At 44.1% G+C, this 16,681-nt stretch overlaps 1 protein-coding gene across 2 annotated transcripts; it reads right to left on the bottom strand.

Annotated features, from left to right (window-relative positions):
- Positions 1-1,754: 1,754 nt before the first annotated feature.
- Positions 1,755-16,431, bottom strand: LOC125449195 (serine racemase-like). Of its 2 annotated transcripts, XM_048524872.1 has the most exons (7): positions 15,412-16,431; positions 14,132-14,261; positions 13,497-13,600; positions 10,186-10,305; positions 5,933-6,007; positions 5,565-5,774; positions 1,755-2,392 (listed from the first exon to the last, which is right to left on the bottom strand). In XM_048524872.1, the coding sequence occupies exons 1-7, from the start codon at positions 15,577-15,579 to the stop codon at positions 2,198-2,200; spliced, it is 1,002 nt and encodes a 333-aa protein (XP_048380829.1). In that variant the 5' UTR covers positions 15,580-16,431; the 3' UTR covers positions 1,755-2,197. The 2 variants fall into 2 exon arrangements, with proteins under 2 accessions (XP_048380829.1, XP_048380830.1); XM_048524873.1 differs by lacking the exons at positions 13,497-13,600; positions 15,412-16,431 and having other exon boundaries at positions 14,132-14,244.
- Between the last annotated feature and the right edge of the window lie 250 nt (positions 16,432-16,681).

The following is a 16,681-nucleotide window of genomic DNA, read 5'->3' as shown; positions in this document are numbered from 1 at the left end:
GGGGGGGGGCACAGTTGGGGGATGGGGGCACAGGGAAAGTTCGGAAATAGGGAAGGGAAGGGGTCTGTGTCTTTACAGGCCCCTTCATAGTAAAAAGGGTGACATCTTCTCCACTAAAATGAATGCGTCCAAGAGGAGTGCCCTCCTGACCCTCGAGTGGAGATGCTGAAATGTACAGCATTAAAGGCCATTATCCAGCATGAATTACTTTGACACAGAGCACAGAAACAACAGCTTTATCATTTGAAATAAATAAAATGCTCATTACCGCAGAGGTTCTGGCTATTCGTTTGATGCTAGGTTGACACAAAATACCGTTGCTTTACAGATACTTGTACGAACAGATAATGACAAGATACCAAGGACTGATATAATTATGGTCTACTCATTGACTTGTGGACGCTACCTTCCGGCCACATTGGTAAGATGATGCCTTGTTGTCAAGGGCAGTCACTTAGACCTCACTTATATCTCACTTCAAACCTTTGCTCTTCTGAGTACTAATTACGGCTGCTAATCCTTCCCCGGCTCCTGATTCAGCAGTTACTCTAACGAACCTCTCCTGATCTTCAGAAATTTCCTCTAGCGTGTTGCTTCCACATCTTGCATCATTCGAGCAGAATCAAAGAATGGTTACAGCACAAAAGGTGTTAATTTGGGTCTCTGCCTACTGTCAGCATGGCTGACTTGGCTGGTCATACTCCCTGACTAAATCCTGTGACAATACTGTCACTTTAAAGGGTTATTTTTGTCCTGGCTACTGAAATTGGCTTAGATAAATAAGTTTGAAGCTTTGCATTTCTTTTAATTTAGAAGAAAAGAAGCAGCCTGGATGTGGCCAGTTCTCACAGACCAAGTTTTCTAGTTCATTTTCTTTAGGTTTTAGAGTCTCAAGAGTTGGAACTTCCATAAATGATTGCTGCTACTGTCTCTGAACCTGCTCTTGATGATTTTTCCGCCCAGATTGGAGAACTGCATGCAAGAATCTGTGTCTGAATTTGCTTTTTTACCAAGGGGTGTGTTTATGGATGTTACTTAGTTAATTAGTAATCGGTACTGTATCTATTGTTTGGTTAAGTTTTCAAATAGTTGTTATTCTAAATTTCTCTTTCTTTTGTGTGTATTTTAACTGTAGTGTTTAAATAAATTCTGCTTTTCTCAAAGTCAAGTAATTTGACCAGTCGCATTGTGTCTGTAACACAGCATTTCACATCTACTTACAAAATAAGAAAAACTTATCTAGGTTACCTCCTTAAAATATTTTGAAGAGTTCTGGTCTGGTTCCTAACATTCCCTGCAAATGCTTTGTCATATGAACACATAAACTAGGAGGGGGAAGGGGCCAATTGGCTCCTACAGCCCACACTGCTATTCAATAAGGTCACAGCTGATACTCTTCAGATAATTATTAAATTCCTTCTCCAAAGCTATGATTTAACTTCCCCACCATTCTCTCAGGCAGTACACCCCAGATCCTAAACACTTGCTGAGTATAATGCGTTTTTCTTTAGGTCTCCATTACTACTTTTGCTGATCAGTGCCCTGCGGGTTTCAATCCTTAGGCCAACGGGAGCACGTACTCTCCATTGACTCTATCCAGACACCTCATGACTTTGAACACCTCCATCAAATTGTCTCTTAATCTTCTCCTCTCCAAGAACTGTCCAGCTTCTCTAACCTATTCACACTTCACATACCTCTTTGCCTCTCATTTGTTATAACCCGGAAAGTGAAGGATAGTATTGGAGCCAATCTTTACACAGTCTCACATTTATTTATGGAGCGACAGACAACAAGCATACGCCTCCAAACTCAACTACCAGCTCAGTTTCAGAAATTCTTCTTACATTATTTTGAAAAGAACAGTTTAAATTAAAACCAATTAATTAAGTTGCAGAGCAACAGCCCCTTAAAGGGGTCCTAATACAAAAATTAAAACTTTAAAGCAAGCTTAAAAAAGTGAAATTAAAATGTAATTTTGGAGGGGGGAATAATGCATTCGAGTCTCTGCGATGCTCATAAGTTACATCAGCACACTGGTTACGCCACATTTCCACTTCCCACATACCAATAATTGTAATTATTAAACAATTAATATCTTTGATCCACTAATTATCATTGTAGGTGCCCCTTCAATTTCCTGATCATCATCTCTCACGCAAACACCCTTTAGCTTCACCAAGAGGTCAAAGCAGTCTCACTCAGCGACCTTTGACCTGGTTAGCCACTCGAGAGTGTCCAGGTCCACATTGCCTCCACAAAGCACCACACAGATGTTGCGGAGATTTCCCGGGAGGTCTCGGAACCGGCGGGAGAGGACCACTGCCACCCCAAGGCCAGCGGTGGGCTCAATCACCAGCTTCGCCCGCTCCCACATCAGCCGTGTTGCCTGCTGCAAAAGATAAAGAGCTGCAGTTGTAGAATACTGTCACCACTTCGGGACGTCCTTAGAATACCGCACGCAACTCTGGCCGCCAGATTCTAACAAAGACATACAGGCAGTGGACAGGATGCAAACTGTCACAGGATGATACCAAAAATGCGTGGGAATACATGCCAGGAAAGGGTGGACAGGCTGGAACTCCCCTCTTCCAAAACAGAACGGCAGAAGGGCGACCTATCAGAGGTTTGTAAAATGCTGAAAGTTTTCAACTAAGTGGAAACTGAGACGAAGTATCCTCTTGTAAAGCCATAAGACCATATGATATAGAAGCAGAATTAGATCATTCAACACATTTACTCTGCTCCACCACTCAACCATGGCTGATTTGTTTCTCAAACCTATTCTCCTGATAACACTTCATCCCCCTACCAATCCAGATTCAGAGTCCTTAACTGCTCCTCATATGACAGCCCTTTATCCTCAGATCATTCTTGTTAATCTCCTCTGGAGGCTCTTCAAAGCCAGCACATCCTTCCTTACGTATGGGACCCAAAACTGCTCACAATATTCTAAATGCTACCTGACCACAGCCTTACACAGCCTCAGCAATACATCTCTGCTCTTGTATTCTAGCCCTCCTAAAATCAATGTTAATATTGCATTTGCCTCCTAACTACCAACTGAACCTGCTTGTTAACCTTAACACAATCCTGAACTAGGACTCGCAAGTCCCTTTGTGCTTCAGATTTCCGAAGCCTATTCGAAATAGACACCTCTATTCTTCCTAACAAAGTGCATCACCTCACTTTCCCACATTGTATTCCATCTGCCACTTCTTTGCCCACTCTCCGAGCACGTCCAATTCCTTCTGCAGCACCCCCCCCCCACCTCCTCAACACTACCTGCCCCTCGACCTATCTTTGCGTCATCTGCAAGCTTAGGAACAATGCCCTCAGTTCCTTCGTCTAGATCATTAACATATAACGAGTAGTTGCAGTCCCAACACATATACACCCCTGCGAAATTCCACTATCACCAGCCACCATCCTGAAAAAGACCCTTTTATCCTACACTCTGCCTTCTACCATTCAGTCAATCCTCTATCCATGCCTGTACCTTGCCCTAACACCACGGCTTCTTAACTAATTTGGCAAGTGAAGCACCTGGTCAAAGGCTTTCTAGAAATCCAAATAGATCCTGTCCATTGGCTTTCCTTTGTCTAACTCGCTTGTTGGCCTCCTCAAAGAATTCTAACAGGGTGGTCAGACATGATCTCTCCTTGACAAAGCCATGCTGACTCAGCCCTATTTTACCAGGCATTTCCAAACAATCTCATCCTAATCAATGGACTCCAGAAGTTTACTAACGACTGAGGTTAGGTTAACCAGGCTACAGTTTCCTGTCTTCTGCCACCCTCCCTTCTTAAACAGGGGTATTACTTTCGCCATTTTCCAGTCTTCTGGGACACCCCCAACTCGAGCAATTCCTGAAAGATCACCACAAATGCCTCCACAATCTCCTCAGCAATCACTTTCAGAATCCTGGGATATAATCCATCTGGTCCAGGTGATTTCTGTACCTTCTGACCTTTCAGCTTTCCCAGCACCTTCTCCTTAGTGATGGCTGGTGCACTCACCTCCACTCCCAATTCCCTTGAAGTTCTGCTATGTTGCTGGTGTCTTGCACTGTGAAAACTGATGCAAAGTACCTATTCTGTTCCTCTACCATTTCTTTGTTCCCCATTACTACTTCTCCAGCCTCATTTTCCAGCAGTCCAATGTCCACACTTGCCTCTCTCTTACTTTTTCTGTACTTGAAACAAAAACTCTTGTGATCTTCTTTTATATTACTAGCTACCTTACCCTCATATGTCATCTTTCCCTCCCTTATTGTTTTTCTTGTTATCTTCTGGTAGCTTTTAAAGGTTTTGTCTTCCCACTAATCTTCACTACATTGTGTGCTTTTTCTTTTGCTTTATTGTTGTCCCCGACTTCCCTTGTTATCTCATCTTCCCCTTAGTATGTTTCTTCTTCCTTGGGGTGAATTCATGCTGTGCTTTCCAAATTATTCTCACAAACTTGTAATTACTATGCCATTGCTGTTCCACTGTCTTCCCTGCTAGGTTCCTCTTCCAATCAACTCTGACCAACTCCTCCCCCATGTCTTTGTAGTTACTTTGCTCAATCATAAAATTTCCAGAGGCAGAGCTTTACTCCAGGCAATCAACATAAGATGATCATTAAGAAATATACTTGGGAATTCAAGAAAAATATCTTTTCCCAGTGAGTGTTGAGAATGTGGAGCTCGCTCCACAGGGACGGACAAGCAAATGAGAGAGAAGGGAACCGAGTGTAATGGTGGATTTGGATAAGAAAAGCTAGGAGAAGGTTTAGGTGGAGCAGAAACACCAGCATGGACTGATTGGACCGGCTTTTCTGTGCGCATGTGTGTAATGTGTCCCAAAACAGCTCACAGCCACTGAGGTACTTTGCCAAGTGTAGTGACTGTTGTAATGTAGGAAATGTGGAAGCCATTGTGCATACTCAAAGATGCCGACAACATGAAATAATCACTAAACATTTGCTTTGTGATATCTGCAGAGGGACAAGATAGTGGAGAGAACAGCACCTCTATGCTTCAGAACACTGGCTTTTTAAATCCATGTGGTAGGTGGGTAGAGGCTTCAGATTAACCAAAAATAAACAGTACTTCTGTTGGGTATAGTACTCCCTCAGTACAGGCACTGGAACAATCAACCTGGGATTTGTGTCCAGTCCTTGGGGCGCTCAGACCAATAATTCACTGACTTCGGTGACAGTGCCACCCAATGAATCACAGCCAACATGATCAGAACTGTAGCTGCAGTTTCCTTGATGGTTCAAGTCACGACTGGCACCACCTGAACTGCATAACTGGCACCAGTGCCCTTGGGGATATATAATTTGTCGAGGATTCCGACATCCATTCAGTGACATTGGCTGAAAACATCACTCTGCTCACTTCACCCTGTATTCTTGAATACCTTGCTGCACCATTTGATAACATGCGTAGGCAGGTGGAGTATCAGCTGGTAGACAATCTCCATGCCAGCTGCTCCCTGGAATTGGCGACGATGGGGGAAGGGGTAGATGTCTAAATATTGTATGGCTGAAATTCAACACGCGGGTTGAGGGGTGAGTACCTTAATCTCTTCTTCACTGACGGTGAACACATCATCCACCAGGTCCCTGATGATGGGCCAAGTCTTCTCCCCGATGCTGGTCTTCACTCCATCAGCCACCGTCACAGGAGGGCTTGCGTTGGGGGTCAGGCAGCCACGCTGCTTGGACTGATAACAGTCATCTGCATTCTCTGGTTCTGCTGCATAGATTTTGACCTGCGGGCGTTGAGCCTGTGGAAGATAGAGTGCGTGGTAGAAAGGGACAGGAATGGAATGTGTGAGCATGACATCTAATGCAACGCGTCTAACACACTGCTGTTAGCTCCAGGTCATTGTGTGAAACATAGTTAGTGTCCATTACTTGCTCACCTCCTATCCACAAACCCTACCTTGATGGCGACTGCAATTCCTGAGATCATTCCTCCACCGCCAACTGGAACCACCACTGCCTGGACATCTGGGACCTGTTTGACATGAGACCAAGGCGTTAGAAGAGGGATTATGATGGGACAGGGCACTTGGACAGCAACATTGGAACAGGTGTAGGCTGTTCGGCCTGCACTTCGATCCCCTTTACCCACACAGATCTCATAACCCTTTAAGCCACTGATAATCAAAAATTTATCAACCTCTATTTTAAGCATACTCAAAGATTGAACATCCACAGCCCTCTGTGATAGAGAATTCGAAAGATTCATAATTCTCTGGGTAAAGCAAATTTCTCATCTTGCTCTGAAATAGCAAGACCTTTATGTTCAAGTTGTGCTTCTCAGCTCGAGACTCTCCAAGCAGGAAAACATCTTACCCTATTTATCTGTTTGTATTTTGTAGGTTTTAATTAGATCACCCCTCACTCTTTGATACTTTAAAGAAATCAGGCCTAATTTTCTTTATAGGACAGTCCTGCCATCTCAGGAATAAATCTGTTGAGCTTTCATTGAGCTCCCTCTATGGCAAAAATATCTTTCTTGAGACATGGAGATCAAACTGCACACAGTATTCCAGATATGGTCTAACTAAGTTTTAATGCAATTGAAGCAAGATGGTTCTGGGATGCAGAATAAGGTACAATTGTGCAGAAACCCAGATTTCGGTCAAGATTTTGGGTACACAACTGATTTGAGGCATGATGTGTGTCAAAGGCAGAATGCTCAGGGGGAAACAGACGTAATTGGACCAAGAGTTCTCCACCACTCTGGGCTTCCCCCCCCCCCCCCCCACCCCTTGTTGAGAGCAGTTAGCAAATTATATGGGATCTTGAGCTTCAGATAGAGAGGAGCTAATTCAAAAGGAGGGATGATCGCTACGTAAAGCGCTGGTTAGGCCACAGCTGAAGGACCGCATCCAGTTCTTGCACCACACTTTAAGAAAGATGTCCTCAAGAGGGTTCAGAGGTGACTTAACAGAATGGTTCCAGGAATGATATTAGTCAATGATGGTTATAGCATCTCAGTAGGGATAATTAAAGCTCAGGATATGAAGATGTGGAAACAGTTTGGGGAGAAGTGAGAAATGGCAAAGTCAAGAAGTCACTTGTGGGAGTGGTGTTAAGCCCTTAACAATAACCACATGGCAGGGTGGAGTTAAAGAAAGAAACAGAGAGAGTTTTCCAGCATGGTGAATGTTCTTGATTATCAAGAGGATCAGGGGTTACAGGGAGAAAGCAGGAGAATGGGGCTGAGGAATTTATCAGCCATGATTGAATGGCAGAGCAGACTTGATGGGCCGAATGGCCTAATTTCTGCTCCTATGTCTTATGGTCTTACGAAGCAAGTTGAGTATGAAGTAATAGACATACAAACATCAGACAGACAAGTGTAGAATGTGTTGGGAATATTTCTGGAGTTAACCATAATAAAGGTACCTCTAAGTAAAGACAATCATAACACTATTGAATTTTATCGCCAGCTTGAGGGAGACAGGAGTGGATACAAGACTATGGCTTCAAACTTATACAAGGAAATTATGAGGGCATTAAAGCAGATCTGGCAAATTAGGTTAAAGGAGAGCACTGTAGGAATGCAGTGGCAAACATTTAAGGGGATATTCAGAATATAAAGATACTTTCCAACAAATAAGTAAAATTCCAAGATATGGATCTATCATCCATGGTTAACATGAAATGTTAAAGATATATCCTTTTCTTCAAGTTTAATATAATTATGCAAAGGCAGGTGGCAGGTCATAAGACTGGACAAAATAAAGAAAGAGGGAGCAAAGAATTAAGAAAAACGGAAACTGGAGAATGAGAGAAAGTGGGCCAGAAGTATAAAAATAGACCGAGTTCTATAAATATGTAAAGGAGGAAGACTTTAACAAAGTGACCTTTGGGTGTATAGAAAGTGAGACTGGAGAATTGTTAGTGGGAAATAAGGAAATGGCAGATTACCTGAACAGGTATTTTCAAACAGTCTTCACTGTGGAAGACACATGTAACATCTCAGAAGCAGCAATAAATGTGGAAATGGAAAGGAAGAAGGGAAATCACAATCACCAGAGGAGTGGTTCTGAGTAAATTGTTGGAACTGTGCCTGTGCCCTGATGGTCTTCATCCGAAGGTATTAAAAGAAGGAACTAGTGAGATAGTTGATGCTTTGGTTTTAAATTTCCAAAACTCGCTTGCTTTGGGGACAATCCAATTAATTTGCAAGATAGTTCATTTAACTCCTCTGTTCAAAAGGGAAGGAAGTAATAGACCAGTTACTTAATAACCTTCGTCAGAAAAGTGTTACGAGCTATTGTTTAAACATTTATAGCAGAACACTCGGATATCTTCATGGTAATCAGCAAAGCCAACAAACTGCTTGACCTATTTATCGAAGTTCGTTATGGAAAAAGGAGAAACTGCAAATGTAGAAACATAGCAAATAGGAGCAGGACATTCAGCCCTTTGAGCCTGCTCTGCTATTCAATATGGTCATGATGTGAGGTGCTGGTGTTGGACTAGTATGACAAAGTTAGAGGTCACACGAGACCAGGTTGTAGTCCAATAGGTTTATTTGAAATCACAAGCTTTTGCAGTGCTTCGAAAGCTTGTGATTTCAAATAAAGCTGTTGGACTACAACCTGGTGTCATGTGACTTCTTACAATATGATCATGGCTGATCACCTAACTCAGTTACTTGCTCTTGCTCCCCTCCCCACAACTGGACCTTGATTAGATGGGCCAAGGTATGGCAGGTGGAATTTCATTTAGATAAACATGAGGTGTTGCATTTTGGGAAGGCAAATCAGTGCAGGACTTATATACTTAATGATAGGGGCTTAGGTAGTGTTGCCAAACAAAAAGACCTTGTGGTGCAGGTTCTAGTTCCTTGAAAGTGGAGTTGCAGGTAGGCACGGTAGAAGGCATTTCATACACTTGCCTTTATTGGTCAGTGCATTGAGTACAGGAGTTGGGAGGTCATGTTGCAGCTGTACAGCACACTGGTGAGGCCACTGCATTGAATACTGCATTCAGTTCTGGTCTCCCTGCTGATATGAAAGAGGTTGTTAAACTTGAAAAGGTTCAGAAGAGATTTACAAGGATGTTGCCAGGGTTGGAGGGTTTGAGCTACAGGGAGAGGCTGAATAGGCTGGAGCTATTTTCCCTGGAGCATCAGGGGCAGAGGGGTGACCTTACAGAGGTTTATAAAATCATAAGGGGCCATAGGGTGAATAGCCAAGGTCTTTTCCCCCAGAGTACGCGTGTCCAAAACTAGAAGGGCATAGGTTTAAGGTGAGAGGGGAAAGATTTAAAAGGGACCTAAGGGGCAACTTTTGCGACAGAGGGTGGTGCGTGTGTGGAATGAGCTGCCACAGAAAGTGGTGGGGGCTGGAACAATTACAACAGTTAAAAGGCATTGAAATTGCTTTATGAATAGGATGGGTTGAGAGGGATGTGGGCCAAATCTTGGCAAATGGGGCTAGACTAATTTAGGATATGTGGTTGACATTGGCAAATTGGGCCAAAGTATTTGCTTCCATGCTGTACGACCCTATAATTCTATGTACAATTGTCAGAATTCCAGAGGCATTTGATAAGATGCCGCATCAAAATTTGTATTGCGAAAAACAAAAGCAGATGATGTAGGAGGTGGCATACTGGTATGGATAGAATATTGGCTGGCTAACAGGTAGTAGGGCAAAATGGGTCTTTTTCAGGTTGGTGGGATCTAATGATTGGTTTGCTAGAGGGATCCATGTTGACACCTCAACTGTTTACATAGTTTATGAACTACATAGATGAAAGGTTGCAAGGTATGCTTGCCAAATTTGCCAACAACATGAAGATAGGTAGGTGAGTAAATTGTTACATCATCATTAGGAAGGCCACAAAAGACTTAGAGAGAGTGGGCAAAGATGTGGCAAGTAGAGTATAATGTGGTAAAGTATGAAATTATCAATGGGCCATTGCTGCAGGCCAGACATACCAACTGGTAATGCAGAGTTTACTGTGCAATGCTGAGAGTATGAGAGTTCACATTGCTTCTTTGAACTGAGAATATGGATATCGCTTCAAATCAAAATTGCTCCATGCCAAACCTGGGATGTGTAGAAGTGGGATGCAGGTCAATGGTACACACTCCAAACACAAATCCCTGTTGCACACAATGGCTCCGTCACCTAATTCCATATTTTCAGACACAATGGTTCCTGTTACCTGGTGCAAGATCTCCAAACCAATGGTGCCTTGGCCCGCAATCACAAGGGGATCCTGGTTAGAGTGAATCAGAATCCCTTGGGTCTCCACAATGACCTCAGACACAGTTTCCATTCTGGACTAATGGAAGATAAACGTTAACAGAGCAAGAATTAATTTCAGAGCAGCATGGCTCCCTCAAACACACTAGAAACTACAGCTACATTTACACACACAGCCATGTCCTTTGCAAAGGGAAAGGATATGCCTACCCATTGCATCTTGTCAACTGAGCAAAGCTTGGGGACAGAAAGTGCTGGAGAATATCAGCAGCTCTGGCTACACCTGTGAAGAGAGAAACAGAGTTAATTTTCAAGGCCAGTACAAGTCTTCTTCAGAACTGTGGCAGGCAGCACTCAACATGTAACTCTGTTTCTCTACTCCACAGATCCTGCTAGACCTGTTGAGTTTTTTCACACTTTCTGTTTTTTTATTACAGACTTCCAGTATTTGTAGTATTTTATTTTTATTAGCGCTTTGGGGAGTTTGATTAGAGCCATCCCCGGGACATTTGCCATGGAAATGCCTCAACAAACAGTAAATTTGCCATTCAATTAACACCCTCTCCTAATGTAATATAAAACGTTCTTCCCTTTGAAATTTGGCGTTCTGGCAATTGCATCCTCATGTGTGCAAGATGAAAAGTTCAACAGTATGTCACTTCTTTCAACGGCAACTAATTTGCTGCAGTCCTACAGCAATGCCTGTCCTTCATCAGGAAACTAAGGAAATTTGGCACTTCCATAAAGATACTTACCAACTTTCATAGATGCGCCATAGAAAGCATTCTGTCTGGATGTGTCACAGCTAGGTATGGCAATTGCTCTGCTTGGGACCACAAGAAGAGTTGTGAACACAGCCCAATCCATCACACAAGCCAACCTCACATCCATTGACGCCATCTATACTTCTTGCTGGCTTGGAAGGGCAGCCAACATAATCAAAGACCCCTCCACACCCCCCCCCCCCCCCCACCCAATTATAATCTCTTCCAACCTCTTCCATCAGGCAGAAGACACAAAAGCTTAAACACGTTGTACCAACAGGTTCAAGAACAGCTTCTTCCCCGCTGTTATTAGACTTCCGAATGGACTTCTCAAATTTCAAATGTAGCGTTGACCTCGCTGTTTGTGCATCTTCTCTGCAGCAGTGACATTGCATTCCTTGCTCTATTCAATTACACTACTGCACTTTGAATTCTATGGTCTGCCCGTCCAGCATGCAAAACAGAACTTTTCACTCTACCTCGGTACATGTCACAATCAAATATATTCATTGAAATTCATGGACTCCAATCCTCTCAGGTTAGCAATTTGTCCCGTTGCTTGAACCTAGGTTCAGGATACACGGAACAGGTTGGCCTTTGAACTTTAGGGAAGTGAAAACTGAGGGGAGAGCCTGATTAAGGACTACAAACTAATCACCGTTTGGTCAGTTAGAACATAAACATTGCTAAAAAGGGACGTGAAGGTGGAGCTTTCCGTCTTGCATTCTTTGGGACTGAAGTGCCAGGGAGGGAACAACAATTTTAATGCAGCATGAAAACAGAGCGCTGATTGGTTGGATATTGGCTGACATAAAGGTGGAGCAGGAACTCGAACTTAGTTGACTGACTAACAACCACACTGTAGGAAGACTGTGATTGAACTGCAAGGATACAAGGTAGATTCACCAGGATGTTGTCTGGCAATGTTGCATTTCAGTGATGAAGAAAGGCTGGATAAGCTTGGGTTGTTCTCTTTGGAGGTTAAGGGGGACCCTCATAGTGGCATGTGAGATTATGAAGGACATGAGCAGGATGAACAGAACGCAGTCATTCCTCTCAGCTGAAGGGTTACTAACAAGGGAGCATAATTTTAACATGAAAGACAGGAGGCTTAGAAGGGATTTGAGGAAAAACATTTTCACCCAGAGGAGTGGTGGGGTCTGGAATGTGTTGCCTCGTAGGGTAGTTGAGGCGGGAAGCCTCACAACCTTTAAAAAGTACTTGGATGACCACGTGAAGTGTCAGAAGGCTTGGGCCTAGGAAGGGAAAGCAGGACTAGTGTAGGTGGTAATGTATCTTTGCTGGTATAGACTTAATGGGCTGAAGGGCCTTGCCTGTACTGTAAATTCTTTTAATTCAAACCAGGTAAGTCAAGTCTGACCGCTCGCGGCACTGCTGTGGGGATTATGGCTAGATGATGGCCTACTGACATTGTTGACAGAGTATTAATCCAGAGACGCGGATAATGTTCTGGGGACCTGGGGTCGAATCCAGCCATGGCAGACAGTGGAATCTGAATTCAACAATAATCTGGGAATGGGAGTCTAACGAGGACCATGCCAATAGTCAGGAAAAAAAAAATCTGGTTCACTAATGCCCTTCAGGGAAGGAAATTTGTCACTTTACCTGGTCTGACTATAGAGCCACAGCAACATGGTTAAATGGGGCGGCACTGCAGCCTCACAGCACCAGGGACCCGCATTTGATTTCAGCCTCAGGTAACTGTCTGTGCGGAGTTTGCACGTTCTCCCCATGTCTGTGTGGGTTTCCTCCAGTTTCCTCCCACAGTCCAAAGATGTGCAGGCTAGGTGGATCGGCCATGCTAAATTGCCCGTAGTGTTCAGGGGTGTGTCGGTTATAGGGGAATGGGTCTGGGTGGGATGCTTCAAGGGGCGGTGTGGACTTGTTGGGCCAAAGGGCCTGTTCCACACTGTAGAGAATCTAATCTAATCTAAATCTTAACTGCTCCCTTGGCAATAAATACCAGTCCATCGAGTGACACTCACATCCATGAATGAATAGACAAAATGTAATACAGATTGGCTATCTTCATGCACCTATTCAAACCTATGTATGTTTATCTTCCAGTGTGATTCATTTACACATGCTACAAGTGCATTCACTCACAGGGCTTTGCATTTTGAGCTCTTTGTTCAAAAAGAATTAAAGAATTCCAACATCTTGTCTCTATATAGCAATCTTTGAACCAATGAAGGGCTGAAGTGGAAGTATTCGTACATCTCAGGGAGACCAGTTGTCATAAACAGGAAACAGATTCAGAGAGCAGTTCACAAAGAAACAAGGATCAACTAGGAACAGCAGTAAATATAAAGATTTCTCTACAATATCAACACACTCACCACCACTTCCTGGGAACAAGTTGTTTATTAAAGGCCGTATAAAGATTCTAGCCTGACTGGCCTTTCTCTCAAACCCCAACATACTCTTGCCCTTTCTTTTGCCTCCTTCCATCTGCCACAAGTCAGTCCACACAACTGAGCCTTACCTGGTCGCTGGGCTCACACTCCACAATTTGCGCACCATACTCCAGTATGGCAGCCTTTTTGCACGCCGGGGCATTTCGGGGCACAACCACATATGAGGGGATCCCTGAGACAGTTCAAAACACACACACTTACACGGGGCTTAACAACAGCAGTGTCCCTAACCTGATTGCACCTTCTTCAAATGGGGAACAGACAGGATGACCCAAGATCCGCCTCATTTTCTATCCTCACCAAACCCGTCACTGGCTCACCATTTCAATACTAACTTCAACTGTGAGAAACACTGGGACTTCAGGTAAGGCAATCTGTTGCTGTATAACACAGGGGTACATTAACGGTAGGGACAGGACTGTCACTGTATAACACTGGGGTACATTAACGGTAGGGACAGGCCTGTCACTGTACAACACTGGGGTACAGTACTGGTGGGCACAGGTCTGTCACTGTATAATACTGGGGTACAGTACCGGTGGTCTGTCACTACACAATCCTGGGACACTGGAATGATGAAGAAGGGTCTGTTTCTGTATCACTCTGGGGTCTAGTATTGGTGCAGACAGATCTGTCAATGTATAATACTGGGGTACAGTACTGGTAGGGGCAGGTCTTATTTGGCCTTTCCTGCAGTCCCCACCTTGCATTTGAGCAGCTAGGGCCAGTGCCTGTCCATGATTACCACTGCTGTGTGTCACCACAGCTCGAACATCCTCGCCATTTTGCCTCCTCGCGCTGAGGCTGGACACTGCATTCAGGGCTCCTCGGATCTGAAGGGAATAACAAATCTCATCAACTCGCTGGTGGAAAGCAAACGATGCAAATTTTTTGTCCTCACATTCCAATGTCTGCCCCTTCCCCACCCCCCCGCCCATATCTGTAACCTCCTCCAGCCCCCAAAACACTCCAAGATCTCTGCATTCCTCCAATTCTGGCACCACAAGAAACTCTAATGTCCCTTGGGTCAACATTGGGGCCACACCTTCAGCTCCCTGGGTACTTAAGGTCTGGAATTTCCACCATAAACTTCACTTCCCTAAGGTATTTCTTACAATCTGCCTCCTTAATCAAGCTTTTGGTCACTCACCTTGAGACTTCCTTTCAGACGGCTATGAAATATTCCCTGATAATTACTCTTGTAGTTTCTGGGGATGTTTTATTGTGTTAAGATTGCTATAAAAACACATTATGCTAATATGAAAAGTAGTCCTAACCTTCTACCAGCAGAGTGCAGTATCACTTAGCTATGTTAAACTGACTGGCTCAAATTATATCCAGGACCCAGCCTAGTAACATGAATAATATAGTGTTAAATAGCCTGGATTTTTATGATAACTGATTCTATACAACAGGAATAAATTGGAAAAAGTTTGGTCTCTTGGGATTGCGTACATTGGGATGAATAGAAAGAGATTTAACCCAACAGAATTGCATACAATGGGAGTGAATGGGAAAAGTTTGATTAATTGGTATTGAGTACAATGGGAGTGAATGCAAAGCGGTTTGGTTAATTGGGATTATGTAATATGGGAGGGAACAGAAAGGGTTTGATAAATTGGAATGTATAAAATGGGAGTGCATTGGCAGTGATTTGGTTGATTTGGATTGTGTGCAATCCAATTGTGTGGGAGTAAATGGGAAGGGGTTTGGTTCCAACAGAATTATCCACAATGGAAGTGACAGGGAAGGGACCCGAGTCCATCAAGATTATGTAGAGTGGGGGTGAATGAGAAGGGGTTTGGCTAATTGTGATCATGTACAGTGGGATAAATTAGGAAGGGGTTTGGGTCCACTGAGATTATGTGCTTCCTTTGTGTTTCAAAGACCAGATCCAATTCTATTTCTTTATCCCTCTCCTGTTTCTGAATCAACAACATATTGATGCCAGGGTGGCATTTCAATTTCTTAAAAGCATCTTACCTTGAATGATCCAGTTTTTTGGAAAAGTTCACACTTGAGAAAGATCTTCCTATCAGCTCGCTTGTCCAGGGTGGAGTTGGTGAGGACTGGCGTCCGGTGGACAAGATCACAGATGACCATGTGAGCCTTCTGTACACTCGCCAGGGAGACACAGTACTGAGACTCCATGGCTACTTACAACTAGCAAAGAATTTCAACAGGAATGGTATAAAGCAGCAGTTAAGACCACAGATAGTACAATGCAATGGCAATTGCCACATTATAGGAAGGATGTGATCGCAATAAGGAAGGATGCAGAGCAAGATCTTTACCAGAATGGCATATTGTAACTGGGAGACAAGATCAGATAGTTGAGTCTGATTTCTTCGGAACACACAAGATCTAATCAAGATGTACAGAATTGAAGGTTCTAGATAATCCAACTTTCCTTGACAGAACAAGTCAAATGACAAGTGAGGCATAGATTTAAAGTAAGCAACAGAAACCTTTGCTGCGCAGGGGCTTGGTGCATGTGATGGGTATCTGTTTTCACTCAAAGGGGTCTGGAACACAATTCCTGAAAGGGTAGTAATATCCTTACTGCTCCTGAGAAAAAAATTGGATGTGCACTTGTAGCAACAGGGTCTACAGACCAAGAGCTGGTGGAAAGCGGGAATGAGACTAGATATCTCTTTCAGAGATGATAGGAACAGACAAGATGGGCAGAATGACCTATTTCTATCAGGGCTCTGGGGATAGGGATGAGGATATGGGATTAAAAGAACTATTGGGAGTACAGAAGGGGGGAGAAACTGAGCTAACGGTGCCCCGAAGAGCTGCCTCTTTTTTTGACAATGACCGTGGAGGTGCAGTCATATGCGCTGCACCATAGGTCCCGTTGCAATAGCACAATTGTATTTGCCCTGGAAAAGGGTCGGGGTCAGAAAGAGAGCATCTGAGCGGCCTGACGGCAGGCCTCAAACGATCAACTAGGCCTCGGCATCTCCCTGGTAACGGCACCAAGAAGACACCCGCCCCCATTACCCGTTGTGACCCCGCCCTTCGCCGTTATCCCCGCCTCCCTACCGCACTAACCACGCCCCCTAAACGAAGGAGCCCCGCCCCGAGCTTGACAACGCCCGAGTCTGATCCCGCCCCCTCGCGGATCCGACCCCGCCCCGAACACCAATGATTCTGGCCCCCTCCCCCTCGCCGAAGGTCAGCGCCCGGAGTCCGGACTCCGCTCCTGCCCCGACTCTAACCCCGCCCCCTTACGAACTCTGGTCCCGCC

Source organism: Stegostoma tigrinum, chromosome 42, assembly GCF_030684315.1.
Source record: "Stegostoma tigrinum isolate sSteTig4 chromosome 42, sSteTig4.hap1, whole genome shotgun sequence".
NCBI lineage: Eukaryota > Metazoa > Chordata > Chondrichthyes > Orectolobiformes > Stegostomatidae > Stegostoma > Stegostoma tigrinum.
This window is presented reverse-complemented; position numbering and strand designations above follow the sequence as displayed.